This window comes from Moschus berezovskii, chromosome 12, assembly GCF_049115385.1.
Source record: "Moschus berezovskii isolate FMDL1 chromosome 12, NW_MosBer_1.0, whole genome shotgun sequence".
Taxonomy (NCBI): Eukaryota; Metazoa; Chordata; class Mammalia; order Artiodactyla; family Moschidae; genus Moschus; species Moschus berezovskii.
The window spans coordinates 762,049-777,942 of NC_142471.1; the positions used below are offsets into that span (position 1 = coordinate 762,049).

General features: G+C 46.3%; 1 protein-coding gene across 1 annotated transcript in view; it reads right to left on the bottom strand.

Moving 5' to 3' along the window:
• Positions 1 to 15,894, bottom strand: part of GALNT2 (polypeptide N-acetylgalactosaminyltransferase 2) — a 172,448-nt gene that overhangs the window by 62,177 nt on the left and 94,377 nt on the right. Inside the window, exon 3 of the mRNA XM_055425862.2 lies at positions 552 to 705. Within this exon, the coding sequence (XP_055281837.1) occupies positions 552 to 705 (154 nt within the window). The remainder of the gene's footprint in view (positions 1 to 551; positions 706 to 15,894) is intronic.

A 15,894-nucleotide genomic window follows, 5' to 3' on the forward strand; every position in this document is an offset into this window, starting at 1 on the left:
ATCCCTCAGTCCTTGAGAACCAAGGGATGGATGCAGAGCACAACCTGTGCCCCGAGCACTCGGAGTGGGGAGACAGCCCCAGGGCGCTGCTCCAGGTTTACTCTCAATTTAACTTCAAACCTCAGCTGCTGTTTCGTTCTCTTCACTGGTCTCTAGAACATTCCCAACTTTAAGCTTCCCAGTAAGCAAGGCTGTTTTTTCCCAGTAAGGTTGTGAACAACAGAAAATTGTTTTGTGAATGGATTTTAAAAATGAGTGATCAGTGCACACGAGTGACACATTTCGCCTGGTGACTCTCATGCTCTGACCAGCAGCCTGGACACGCCAGGGGGGTCAGAAGGACTGGAACTTGACCTCAAGCAGTGCTTTCACTTCTTGCAGGTGAAGTGTCATTGCAACATGCCTCAAACTTTCCTAGTTTTCCAACCCTATGAAGACACGGCACACACTGTTTTGAAGAGTTAACAGAAGAAATATGCATCCCAGCGGAAGTTACTCACTGTCAGACAGGAAGTGGTCAAGGTGGTGCCCAGCCGTGGACTGACACTTACTGGTCATGCCTAGTGTCGGGAACTGCTCTGTCCATCCGCAGCTTATCGCTCTCCACTTGGTTGAACTTGTTGCGTGCATAGGGGTCCTGCCCGGAGCGGACCATTGTCCCACCAACGTAAGCCTCCTGGTTAAAGTCCCGCCATCGCACTTTCCCTGCAAGGAGCAGAGCAGAGAGTGTGGGATGCGGGCATGAGGGGCCAGAGAGCTTGGCACGTGGGCCGCACATCAGCGTGACTTCAAGGAGCAGTGCCAGGGCTGTAGCTGATGGCAATTTGAACCAATAGGCTACCCGGGAATGGCCCAAACAAGCAGCAGTAACTGAACTGTTACAGTTTGCAATGTGAAAGTTAAAACCCAGATTTCAAGCATTTGTCCAGTGAACAGAATTCTATGCCCAAATATCCAGGAGAATGGCACCACTTACACTTCATACAAAAAGAAATACCATGCTTGTCCCACCTTCCCAGGGATTACGGTAACACCAAAAGCACCTCAGACATGGAGACAGTTCCTGAACAAATGAAAGTAAGGTACCCCATCATGGGACATCAGGTGTCCTCCAAACACCATCAAAAGAATGCCGTGTTCCTTTCTCTATTGCAAAGATGAGCAAACTGAGATGCAGTTATATGTGATTTGTTCTAGGTCATAGAGTAAATATTCTATATAAAAGCCCATCCACTTCCTGTTACTATTGTTCTGCAAGGTCAAAAGCCCCATCTCATCTCAGCTGGTTGCCATGGAAATGATGCTGGGGGGTCACAGAGGTCTGGCCTCTCAAATGGGAAAGCAATTCCAAAACCCATGAGATCCCAGACCGTGAGCAATTCTCAGTCTCTGATAAACATCGGTTATGGGAGCCAGCCCACCTGCCCACATTCTCTTCAGCCTAAGATAAAATGTTTCTAGCACATGTTTTCCATGCTGACAGCCCTAGAAGTACCTATGGATCCTCCACTCTCCCCACTTCTGCCTTCACCCTGGGCTCCAGCACTCCAGCCCCTCCTCCTCACCAAGTGAGCTCACCCCTCCCCGGCTACATGAATCAGAAGCCCTGCCAAAATCTACCCCAGCAGCACTGACCCAGAATGCAAATAGGCTGGTTCCCATTAAACTAACTTGTTTAATGGCCTGAAAACTCTTCACTGCAACAAGGAACTTGGAAGTACAGTGCCCCATCCCAAGCCAGAGAAAGGACCATCACCCACGAGACGTTGTCTCTAGTTCTGCTTCTTGCCTGGAGAACTAGGCTCAGCAGGAAGTGGCCTGGTTGGTGGCGGGGTGGGAGGGTATCCTGTGTATAGGGGTTAGGATCAAGGCCCCTGCTGAGTTCCTGGTCCTTCAATCCCCCTGTGCCATGAGACCCCCGAACCCCTTCTGCAATAAGGCAGCAGAGGGCTTTATGGATGACTCACGTGGATCAGCTCTGGGGCTGGGGGTGTCCCTGTCTTGGCCGCACGCTATCGCTGTGAACCAGATGTTGACTATGTGCTGGGGATCTCATTGGCTCCTGCAGGTACATCAACAAAAACAGAGCTGATGCCTGCCTGTGAAAGTCATGCTCTGGGAGACTGGTGGCAGGGTGGTGGGTACAGACAAGAAGACCATGCTAGCAACTGCAGCATTGAAACCTGAGCGAAGCACTCAGATAGTGAGGACTGTAGTTCTGTGGAGGCATGTAACAGAGGAGCCTGGTCTAGATGTGAAGAGGGGCCAGGGGAGGCCCCCTGGGGAAGGAGCATCTGAGCTGAGATCTGAGGGACCACAGAGCAGTGGAAGAGAAGCTGTCACAAAATCATTAGCCTCCAAAGATAGTATGACCCGCTCAGACACTCTCCTCAGTGACCCCTGCCCTCTGACACAAAAGCCTTTACAGCACTCCTGGGGCCCTGCCTGGCCTGGTGACAGCTAATTTCCCAAGGCACACACCATTTTACTGGAGACAGATGATAAATGACCTTTCTTTCATAAAAGCTTGGCAATATATTAGAGTACTGCAGGGACTTTCAAACGTATTTGACTATGACACACAGCTCACACCACGGCCTAGACATCATGCTGTAAACACACAGAGGTGAAATGAAGGTTCCTTCCTTGCTACCTGTGAACACATACATTCTATTGTTTCATGTGGGTGTGACTCACAAAACTGGCTCCATACTCTTGCTATTGTTCAGTTGCTAAGTTATGTCTGACTCTTCACAACCACATAGATTGCAGCATGCCAGGCTTCCCTGTCCTTACTATCTTCCAGAATTTGCTGAGATTCATGTCCATTGAGTCGGTGATGCTATCTAATCATCTTATCCTCTGTCACCCCTTCTCCTTTTGCCTTCAATCTTTCCCAGCATCAGAGTTTGGGTAAAGAATCCACCTGCAACACAGGAGACACAGAAGATGTGGGTTTGATCCCAGAGCTGGGAAGATCCCCTGGAGAAGAGAATGGCAACCCATTCCAGTATCCTTGCCTGGAGAACCCCACAGTAGAGGAGCCTGGTGGGCACAGTCCAATGGGTCGCAAAGCAACTAAGCACACATGGTTCCACCCTCTAAGAACGTGGGATACAGGACCAGTGATTTCTGCATTACACAGAGTTGCCAGGGCTGGAGCAGGAAAAGGCAGAGAAAGCAGTGTTCTCAGAGGGAACATGTGGCCAGGTGCAACCCCAGGCAGTAAGGCAAGAAGCAGATGTGGAGGCAACCTGGGACGGGGCAGCTAAGGCAGAGGCTGGAGAGATTCAATACTACAGACACCGTGTCTGAATATACTGACATAAAAAACCACACTTATAAATCACCTTGTATTTTTATCACATTTTAAAATCTTAGAGCTTTAGAATAAGAGTTTCAAAAAATGACATGAAAATTTAGTGAAATGGACCTGGCTAAGCAGAAGCAGTGGATGAAAAATACCCGACAGATAGGAAACTTTTCATGAGAAAGCAGAAGACGCCAGCTTCATAACTGAGACAACAGGAAAACAGAACAGGCGCTGAAACAGCAGGAGGGGAGAGAAGGACCCTCGCCCTGGGAAGGGCTGTGCAAACTGCCCGCTTGTCACAGGGGTTCTCAAGATCTCAACGAGGAGATTCATTTCTAGCAGACAGACCTTCAGAGCTAACGGAGGAACGGTGTGGCCCTGAGAGTTGACCCCTCCGGTTCCACACAAGGTGAGGCTTCCTGACGGTCCCGCCAGGCTTCCCCACTCCCAGCCCTTGAGCAGCCCCCAGCCCCCTTTTGTGGACACACGCAGCCACTCAAGTCTTCCCCACCCTTCAAGGCCAAGCTCGTCTCCTGGGTCCCTGCTACACCATTTCTCCCTGGGTGAGGAACGGGCTCCTGGGGGCACAGACCAGCCCTCTACCTTGACCCCAGCCCAGGATGGCAGTGGGGAAGCGCCAAGCAAGGCCTGGGTCACTCAGAAGGCCTGGCCCCACAGGCGGTCTCCCGCTGACCCTGGGCCTGAGGACTGTTCTCACACACGCTGGACTGGACGCTGGCTTGAGACCTCCTTCCACTGGCTTGCAGGCATTTTCTAAATGGCGCCCTCTCAAGCCATCCTTCCATCCCCTCAACAAGGAGTCACAGAAGCCAGGCCTCAGGGGCAGCATCTCTGCCTCTGCCAACATTAATGACCAGATCCCCATTCTGGTCAGCCTTGTTCCGAGGCCCTCCATGGTGACCTGTAAACTCTCACTGAACCACAGACCACCCCCCACTGGCCACACAGAGCCCAAGCCGAGTATGCTCACACATGAGAAACTGTGATACTAGAAGGCAGGGCTGTTCTGTTCTAATTCATTTACTCCCGCCTGCCGGCTGCCTCGCGCCTCCCAGGGTAACCACCTCCTCTAGGAAGCCTCTCTGGTATCCTCAGCTGCAGCTCCTCCCCAGGGCCCTCCTCACTCACAGCTCCATCCGGAAAAGGGGTTTCTCACACACCTATTGTCAGAGGGTCTCACAGTTTTTACCACTCCATCTAATAACTAACTCAAAATTGTGCCAAGGCACAGCTCAAGTCTGCCCACCTCTAACTGCTGCTTGCCCTGCTCTGCTGGCACCTTGCTGGCTCAGAAATCCCCGGGAACCCTGTGCTCTGCCTCTATATGGTCTGGACTCAGAGACACACTCATTTAAAGCATTCAGTATCCTCCTAACAGCATCTTTGTACCTCTTTCCAGTCTGGACATCAAGGTCCAGATGGAGCAGACGGGAATAAGCGGTCCTAAGGTGAGGACCTTCTGCCGCTCCTACCATTGGGCCGCTCTGCAAGACACGCCATCCACTGGCCGCCCTGTCGCTACCACACACTGCTCCCTGGCCCAGCAATTCCTTCTCTTCTTCCTTTCGCATCTCTTACTTACTAGGCAAACCTGCCACTAACATTCTTCCTGTCACATCCACTGTCCCTCACAAGCCTTTGCAGTTGATACATCCTGGAATCGAGAGTTTCTTCTCTCTTCCCCTTATCCACCCATCAGGCCTTAAGTTACATTGTCTTTCCAGAAGCTTGTCTTCCTAGTTGAGTTTTGGGATTTGCCCTCCTACCCATCTTATCTAGAGTGGAGAACAGCACAGCATCTTTGGAGCAGAGGCTAGCTGGGGATCATAACATTTATGGTCCACAGTGCCTGCATGGGATGCGGAGGTCAGGGGGGTCCCAGGTCTGTGCCCTGTGGGGTCTGGGCAAGGCTGGCTCACACACGGTCCCAAGTGCCTCTCAGGACATCACTGTCATGGGAATGCACTTTCTAGGCTCCAAATAACCAATCCTCAAATTATCGTTTAGAAAAGACGCTTTTATATTCAGGAAATTGCTTGCCTTTGGATGATGTGTTTGATTAACTTTAAAATATTACTACACTTCCAAACACTGTCATTTTTTTCTCAAAATTTTTATTTTTACTAAACCTCATATTTAAAGAAACAATGATGTAAATCTATGAAAATGAGCGCTCAAAGGATTAACACCACAAAACATCTGGCAACACCAAAACATACATGGTGGTCAGATGAGGGCCCTCTCAGGTGTGACAGTCCTGCGGCAGATCAGGGCCCTCTGACACGCGCCCCACGGCAGCCCCATCATCTGCATCAGCAGATGTGAGGGGAGGCGACGGGCCCTGCCGGCCAGGGCGCGGGGGTGGCAGGAGACGTGTGGACTCTGCTCTGGGAACAGCCACAGAGCAAACCCTCAGTCAGTTCTCCCCAGGAAGGACAGCGTAAACAGACTGAAAGCCAGCCCGTGTGAAACAGCGAGCCTCTTCTGGGAAAGCAGCCAAGAAGTGAAACAGAATGAATTTTAAATCAAAGGACAAAGCTCTCCAATTCATTTTAACCTCTCAGTTGATCTCAGATTGAATGTAATTTTACTATGCTTAAAAGGAAAAAATTCCTCATATTCTTCCTCTAGAAGGTCATAATGTTGCGCCAGAAAAGAGAAGACCAGGGCAAGCCCAGAATTACAAACAAATGTGTCCATTTAAATGACAAAGATACGTAAATAATACTACTATTTATCTTTATTATTTGTGTGACAGGCTTTTCCACCTATGAGACACTGTCTCCTGAAATAAGGGATCCTACATAATTCATTTTAAGGACGAAAAAAGAGAAAATTCAAAGAGTGATTAAAAGCTAGTTAGAAGACAATATGAGAAAAAAAATCAGATGCTATAGGGTAAATACTCTAAATTTATTTACAAATCTTTGTACTGCCAAAATAACTAAAACCCACTGTGAAACACTGTGATTTTCATTATGAGGTCTATACCTGGCTTGAAATCAAGGAATCTTCATATACATATTTCTTTTCGAAACTGTAAATAGAAATTCCTCCTTCTCCCTCTATGAGTAATAGTGTCTAAACACAATAAATTTAGTTCGTTGTATGGTTTTTTACCCCGAATATTAGTAAAAGTATCAAAGCGAACCTCCTACTCACAATTGGGGCTGATACTTGAAAGACAGGAGGAGAGAAAGAAGGGCTCCCCACCCAGCAGCCAGGAGAGCAGCTCTACACAGACCCTGCCAGCATACGATAACCCTGCAGAGCATGTGCTGTCACTACAGTTTACAGTTTGTTTGTTGTTTAGTCGCTCAGTCGTGTCCAGCTCTTTGCAATCCCATGAACTGTAGACCACCAGGCTCCTCTGTCCACGGGGATTTCCAGGCAAGATTATTGGAGCAGGTTGCCATTTCCTCCTCCAGGGGATATTCTTAATCCAGGCATTGAACTCTGTCTCCTGCAAGTCTCCTGCATTGCAGGCATATTTTTTACCCCTGAGCCACGAGGGACACCACTACAGTTTCCATTGTGCTAACTGGGCAACTGAGATGCAGAAGTTAAACTATAAAATGGAACCACAACTCAAACCTGGGTCTCTCTCTTCTCAAACTTGTGTTCCTTCCACTGTGGCTGACAATTCACTTTGAAGTGGGTGGAATTGTAACCAAGCACGAAAAAGCATCCCTGCAACACAGGTCCCATTCCTTCCTTCCAGAGGGCGCCAGCCTCCCCTGCCTCATCCTGGCACACTGGAGTCTGAGTAGAGGAGGTGGAGCCTCTCCTGAAGGATGGCGTCATGTGTTGAAGTCAGAAAGCACCAGGGATGTGGATGTGAAGAGCTCTTCATTAAACCCCCAACATGCAGCCAGCCGGAGCTGCCAGCCTGCACTTCCTTCTACAACACTGCTTCCCTCCAACTTCCACTCTCTGGAGTTGCAAATAAAAAAAAAAAAAAAAAGCCTCAGCCTCTTCTCTGTGGCACCTTTTCAAATATTTGGCATCATGATCCCATTTTGCCCTTCTCACCCCTTTGTAAAAACATCCTTTTAAGGGCTCTTCATCAGATGTTGTTTCCAGCCTCCTCCCCATCTGAGTCATCATCATCTGGACCCACGTGAATTTATAAGCATCTCTGAACACCCTGTGCCCAGGACAGAATGAAATATTTGAGGGATGGGCAACAGCACGGAGGGCACTGGACACTATTGGAATTGTTTAGGGCGTTATGTTTCTACTAACGCAGCTCAGAGTCATGTTGCTTTAAGAGCACCACCCCTATTCTAGCTACTGACCTGACCCAAGTCCTTGGTTTTGCTTTCTTATTCATTGGAAGGGGGGACAATAGAAGAGTTGTTTTTAATGTTGGCTAGGGGGCAAGGTATAGGCACCCTCTAGAAGACAACTTGGCCATTAATGTTAAAAAAAAAAAAAATCCTTAAACGCATGTGTTGCTACTGATCCTACAATTTCACTTTAGGGAATTCATTTTAAGAAAATAATTAGGGACACACAGATTTATAAGACTTACATATAAAGATACTGGCTGGAAACCTTGTGTGTCCTATAATATAGGAAAAACTCAATAAGCTTATAGCAATGGATGCACGGTGTCATTTAAAATGCAGGTATTATTTAAGGACATGAGAAGGTATTTGTGATATAGTGATGCTAAAGCTGAAACTCCAATACTTTGGCCACCTCATGTGACGAGTTGACTCACTGGAAAAGAGTCTGATGCTAGGAGGGATTGGGGGTGGGAGGAGACGGGGACGACAGAGAATGAGATGACTGGATGGCATCACCGACTCGATGGACATGAGTTTGAGTGAACTCCGGGAGTTGGTGATGGACAGGGAGGCCTGGCGTGCTGTGATTCATGGGGTCGCAAAGAGTAGGACACGACTGTACTGAACTGAACCTTAGTAAGAAATAGGCAAGAACAGTGTAGTACCATATCTGTAAGAATCTGGATGTAAGCAGATAGTAGGGGCTGCCGATCACCCATCCTGAGCTATTTCAGGGGGAAGGTGGGGGAGGGGGCCCCTCTCGGAGACTTGGCGAGAACCTCAAGGTGCTGTTGCTGGGAGAGAGGGGTATGTGTGGGTAGACTGCCCAGTTAATCCCCAAGATCTCGGGCAGTGTTATCCATCTAGTAGATGACTTGGAACGTGGCACAATGGGGATGTGTGGACAGAGGGGCCCAAAGGCCCAGGAGACAGTGTCAGACTCAGAGACCGAGGCGTCTGGGCTCAGGCCTCTGTGCTGGGCTTGGCGCCTGAGAGGCCGCAGGGTGCTCACGGCAGCCACGGGGCCGAGCGCGCCCAGGTGTCTGCCCAGTGCGAGACTGCGCAACATGAGTGGGCGAGCCGCAGTCTAGGAGGTGGCAGAATCAGATGGAATACAGTGCTCTTGTTTTTGCTTCTCTGAGTTTCTTAAAAATTTCTAAAAGCAACAACATCATTGTTGTTTAGTTGCTAAGTCATGTCCAACTAATTCTGTGACCCCATGCTCCTGGCAGCCTGTCAGGCTCCTCTGCCCATGGAATTTTCCAGGCAAGAATATTGGAATGGGGTGGCATTTCCATCTCCACGGAATCTTCCTGACCCAGAGATCGAACTCTCATCTTCTGCGTTACAGGCAGATTCTTTACCGTTGAGCCACTGAGGTTATTTGCTTTTAAAATGTTTCTCTAGGGATTCTCAGAGCTGCTTCCTTTCCCGACGAGTACACTGGGCAGACCCTGGGGCCTCAGGCCTGGGTCGCAGGAGCCGCGGGGTGTTAGCTGTCCCCTGGCTGCTGCACATGCTACCAGAGGACGTGGCTCCCGGCGTCCAGGGGCAGAGAGGCAGAGGTGCAGAGGGGCAGAGGGGCAGAGGGTGGGTGGTGTCCAACCTTGAGAAGGAGGGAGACGCTGACACACACTATCTGCCACAGGGGTGCTGCAGCAAGGGAAACGAGCCTGTCACAGGAGAAAAGAATGCCACGTGACTCCACGTATGAGGCACCTGGGAGAGAGGGGTGGGTGCCAGGGGCTGGAGAGGGGATAGGGAGTCAGTGTTTAACAGGGGACAGAACCTCCGTTGGAGAAGATGAGAAAGCTCTGGAGGTGGATGGAGGTGACCGTGGCAGACAAGGTGAATGTAATTAATTGCCACTGACCTCTGTACTTCAAAATGGTTAAAATGGTAAATTTAATGTTATATATATTTTAACATGATTTTTTAAAAAAAGCACAATGTTGGAACCCATGAAATCCCTCAGGAGGGGAAGAGGTCAGGGGAGCAGTCCTCCTGACCCTGAAACACAGCGTTGTAAAAGCTGTTTGAGAAAATGTGCACAGGACATTCTGGCCAATTCTATTCAAGGTCATCTAACCAATGTGAAAAATCCCAGTTCAAGTTGAGTTTATTGCATGTGCCAAATACACACACAGTTGGTTCACCTCACTGCTCTTCCCTGAGAGGCAGACCTGCTAAACATTGTGAGCATCAGCGGCAACTCATGCCCAGGATTTAAGACCTGCTGCACACTTCGCCATTCCCATTTCATTCATCTTTACATGAACATAATTTCTGCTTTTTGACATCAAGTGTCTCCGGTGATGAACCAGCAGGGGGTGAGAGGGGTGGGGTGAAGACCCAGCCAAGGAAGGGAAGGACCTCCTAGATACCCCAAAACCTAACCAGGACTCCCCTTTCCTCACTCTCTCCATACCCACTCTCCACGGTTCACCCCTCACATGAGTAGCACTGAGGTCTTGTAAAAGCAGGAAGAAAACCTGCTCTCAGAGGGCACATCTTCTAAGGATGGGAGCTCCTGGGAAAGAACCTCCACCAACAGCCATCCTCAAAGCCAGATGTCGGCCCTTCAAACGCAACTGGCCTGTTCCTTCTGTGTCACCTGCTACCCTGCCAGCCTCACCAATCAGATCAGAGATGCTGAGGAGACAAGAGAAGGAGATACAGGAGGTAGAATTACAAAGAGAAACTGATTTTTCAAACCCAAAAGTTTTTTCTGCACCCAGGGAAAAGAGATAAAACTTATCTCCATTAGATTTTCAAAAAACAAAAAACTGATGAATACTCTATTTGAAACACTGAAAATCAGTATTTGAAAAAAAGAAATTCAGTGCTTCCAGCTGGAAAACACGGTGATGAAGTAGAAACAATGGTCACAGAATCTAAGGGCAAAAGTCCCCCATCCTGGACCTGAAACGCTGCTGCTTACGGGCTGTGTGGTTAAAGAACACTGGAGGCTGCTGCCTGAGGGCATCACTGCTGTCTTACATCTGGCTCCTGCATCTATCAGTGGGGTTTGTGGCCAGGCTGAGTCACCAGGTTGCGTGCCACCTCCTTTCTCCCAATCTGCCAGACATCCAACACCTAGAACACAGGAAGCCATGGCATTCCCAAACAACCTACTCACAGAGTGGACAGTGCTGTGACCAGTGGTTCCTTGCAGACCACAGAATTCTGTACATGCCCATCATTCTTGAACAAAATACACTTCTTAACCATAACAAAATAGTTTCTAAAGGAAAAAATCACGCATATAATGGATGAGTAAGAAAAAACGTTTTAAACAAGAAAAGAAGATAAAGTCCTTTAAAGGCAAAATAAAAGGATTTGGTGCATTCATCAAAAGTTATTAGTAATATTTCAAAAAAGAGGAAAATCGGAATATTCCTATCTCTTTAAAGATAAAGAAATCAACTGTATAACAGTTAAGAACATGAAAGCCCGGGTCACTGCCAAATTGATTTTAACTACTGGGTCTGACTGTAGCAAGCAGTTACATGTAGGACATGTCCTGAAGACAGCTTCTCCCTCTCTCTCCAATATGCGTTAAAGTCCAAGAGAACACTTGGTTTTATTAATATAAGACCACCCACAGGAAATCTCTCATTAATCCACACAGCAGAAGTACATCCTATTATTATAATAAAGAAACACTTACTAGCTAACTGTTCCATTCAGATGCTCCATACTACACTGGTAACGCCTGTTTCACATAAGAAGGAGCTGTGGTATGGGGCTTCCGAGTCAGTGGGGAGAGAGGAGGCAGGTCTAATGCAGATGTCTAACGCACACACACGCTCCCAAGTCGAGTGCGGCTGCACCCTGTGCTGGGTGTTACACAGGCCTGGACTCCCTGGACTGACCGTGTCCCAGAAAGAAACACTAATAATCAAACTCTCTGTCACCATTAAAGCAAAATTTCATAAACTAACATCCTGTTTTCAGGAGTTTGTAAGTTATTACTCCAACCCAACAGATAAACAAGCTGAAAAGCCAACAAGTCCTCTCAGATTGCTCAGAGAAGTAAGGTTACAGGGCAAACTGCTGCTCCCAAAGCTGGGGAGTCCAGGTGGTGAATACAGAGAATCATAAGTTCCCAGAACAGCAACCTGTGGGAGGCAGAGCCTGAGGAGGAAACCTGAGCTGAAGGACGAGCGACCAGAGGCTCGCTGTGGATGAGCCTGAGTGCTAAGCTCAGGGGCCCCCACACTTCCGTGAGTTTTACCTCCAGGAGCTTAACCAGGTTTCCCAGAGTGACTACTGGAGACAGAACCCCTCATGCCTCCAGTGGAGGAGGGGAAGGAGCTGTTCTGAAAGAGAAGGCACACTCTGGTGGCTCAGCAGTAAAGAATCCACTTGCAATGCAGGAGATGTGGGTTCATTCCCTGAGTCAGGAAGATCCCCTGGAGTGGGAAATGGCAACCCACTCCAGTATTCTTGCCAGGAAAATCCATGGACAGAGGAGCCAGATGGGCTTCAATCCATTTGGGCTGGAAGAGTTGGACATGACTTAACTAAACCACCATCTGTTGTTAGTAAGGCTTGCCCTCGAGACCCCGACCAACTGGTCTGTTATCAGAGCCTAATCAATCTGAAGGAAGCTGCTGCTGCTGCTGCTGCTAAGTCACTTCAGTCGTGTCCGACTCTGTGCGACCCCATAGACGGCAGCCCACCAGGCTCCCCCGTCCCTGGGATTCTCCAGGCAAGAACACTGGAGTGGGTTGCCATTTCCTTCTCCAATGTGTGAAAGTGAAAAGTGAAAGTGAAGTCGCTCAGTCATGTCTAACCCTTAGCGACCCCACGGACTGTGGCCTACCAGGCTCCTCCATCCATGGGATTTTCTAGGCAAGAGTACTGGAGTGGCTTGCCATTGCCTTCTCCGATCTGAAGGAAGGGAAATACCCAACTCCAGGGATTCTGACTATCCTGTCCCACCTGAGTGGGAGGAAAGCTGAGATGCGTTTGTAAAGTAGACGCCAGGGCCGCAGGCTCACTAGGAGACAGACCTGTCCAACATGGCACAAAAGGCTGGGTTATGGGAGTTCCTCTTACCCAGGACATCGTATCTGGCTTTTAGGAAAAAAATTATAAGACACACTGAAAAGGAAAAGGAATGCTTGAAGAGACAAAGCAAGGACCAAACTCAGACTCACATACGGCAGGATGTTGGAATCATCAGGCCAGTAGACTCCTGAGAGTCCCTTGGACTGCAAGGAGATCCAACCAGTCCATTCTAGAGGAGATCAGTACTGGGTGTTCATTGGAAGGACTGATGCTAAAGCTGAAACTCCAATACTTTGGCCACCTCATGCGACGAGTTGACTCACTGGAAAAGACTCTGATGCTGGGAAAGGTTGGGGGCGGGAGAAGAAGGGGACGACAGAGAATGAGATGGCTGGATGGCATCACAGACTCTGTGGACATGAGTTTGAGTGAACTCCGGGAGTTGGTGAGGGACAGGGAGGCCTGGCGTGCTGTGATTCATGGGGTCGCGGAGAGTCGGACACGACTGAGCGACTGAACTGAACTGAATAATCAATATGCTAAGAGCTCTAACAAAAAAAGTAGACAAAATGAAAGAAAAAATGAATACCACAGGAAAAGAGATAAAAATTCTAAGAAAGAATTGAAAATAATGGTAGAGACCAAAAATACTAACAGAAATGAAGAATGACTTTGAGGGGGCTGGACATGGCTGATAAGACAACCTCAGGGCTTGAGGATATGACAACAGAAACTTCCAAAATAAAAATCGAAGATAAAAAACAAGACTAGGAAAAAAAAACAAACTGAAAGCAAAACAGAATATCTAAGAACGGTTGGATAACTACAAAAAGTATAAGAGGTGTAAGTGGTTCCACTTACAGAAAAAAGAGAGAAAGGAATATAAGAAATATTTGAAGCAATAATGACTGAAAATTTCCTCATGTTAACTACAACAGCAAACCGCAGATTCAGCAAGCTCAGAGAACACCATGCAGGATAAATACAAAAACTACACCCAAGCACACTCAAACTGTAGAAAATTAATCATAAAGAAAAAACCTTGCAAGAAGAAAGAGGGGGAAAAATAGCTTTACAGAAACAAAGATATGAATTACATCCAACTTCTCCTCAGAAACCATGCAAGCAAGAAGAGAGTGCAACTATTTAAAGGGTTGAGAGAAAAAAAATCAACCTAGAATTGTGGACCCTGTGAAATTTCCAAAAGTGAAGGGGAAATAAAGACTTTCTCAACTCACAAAAAACAAGGGATTCTGTCGCCAGTAGACCTCCCTTGCATGAAGTGTTACAGGAAGCTCTTCAGAGGGAAGGAAAATGATTTATGTCAGAAATGCAGATCTCCATAAAGAAAGGAAGATCGTCAGAGAAGGAACAATTGAAGGTAAAATTACAACTTCAATTTTTCTTCTCTTCTTCTTAATTGATCTAACAGATACGTTTGCTCAAAAACAATAATAGCTACCATGTATTTGATTCTGTATGCTTATATATGCAGTGATGGATACGACTGACATGCGTGGAATGAATGACAGTAATGATACACAGAGCAGGGAGAGATTCATAGCACTGTGCTGTTGGATGCCTGTGCTGTGAAGCAGGGTACTATCGTCTGAAATTAAACTGGGATTACCTGTAATGAAACGTAAAAAAGGGAGAAAGTGGAATCATATAAAATGCTTAATTAAAACTACAAAAGGCAGACAAAGAGTGGAAGACAAAAGGACACGCGACAAAGAACAAGAGCAAGGAAGAGACAAGAATAACAAACATGGCAGACACTGATACAACCCTACAATGATTACACTGTCATGATCCAAATACACCAAGTAAAAGACAGACTGTCGGAATCGATAAAAAAACAAGCCCCAACTACCTACATGTTGTGTACAAGAAATCTACTTTAAATATAAAGACCCATATAGATGAAAAGCAAAGGGATGGAGAAAAAGATACCGTTCCAGTACTAATCAAAAGAGGGGAGGAGGAGCTCTATTAGCTCAAAAAGAACAAACTTCACACCAAGAAAAGTCACCAGGAATAAAGAAGGGCAATACATAATGATAAAGGCGTCAACCTGCCAAGATGACATAATAATCCTTAATGTGTATGTGCCCAACAAGAGCATTAAAACACATGATACAAAAACTAAGAAACCTGCAAGGAGGAACGGAATACATAGGTCAAAGAATAAATCTTAGTGAAATTAAAAAATATTCCAAACCAAATAAGAATGAAAATACAAGTTAGCAAAATTTGTGTAATGCAGTGAAATCAGTGCATGACAAGAAAATGACAGCATTGAATACAAAATGGAAAATAAGAAAGATCTGAAATTAATCATCTAAGCTTCTACCTCAGAAAACTAGAAAAGTAGAATAAATCCTAAGTAAACAAAAGAAAACAAATAATACAAATTACAAAGCTAAGAAATGGGAAAGAATTCTAAAAACTGGTTCTTTGAAAAGAGCAATAAAATCAATAATCCTCTAGTCAGGCTACCTATGAACAAATGAGAGAAGACACAAATTAGAATGTCAGAAATGAAAGAGGGTTCATCAGTATACAGATCCTGTGGACATTAAAAGGAGAATAAAGGAATACTATGAACACCTCTATGCCTGCAAATTTGATAACCTAGATGAATGCACCAGTTGCTTGAAAGACAAAAGACAAGAAAAAATAGGCAATTTCAACAGGCCTATATCTATTTTAAAAATTGAATCAATAGTTACTAACCTCCTATAACAAATGGCACTGGACCCAGTTGCATTCATTGGTGAATTCTGCCAAACATTTAAGGAAGAAATTATACTAATTCTCTATAATCTCTTCCAGAAGATAGAAACACGGTGAATACTTCCTACTTTATTTTATGAGGCCAGTGTTAATCCTAATAACAAATCCAGACAAAGACATTACAAGAAAAAAAAAAATTTAAACCAATACCTCTTGTAAATATAAATGCCAAAATCCTCAACAAAATACTGGCAAGTTGAAACCAACAATGTGTGAAAAAGAACTGTACACAATGACCAAATATGATTTATCCCAGGTATGCAAGTCTGGTTCAATATATGAAAATCAGTTAATGTAATCTACCACACTAGGAAGTTAAAGAAGGAAAATCCCATGATCATAGTTACAAATGCAGAAAAAGCATGTGATCAAATTCAACACTTGTTCATGATAAAAATTCTCAGCAAACTAGGAACAGAGGGGAAATTTACTCACCTTGATAAAGAACATCTAAAA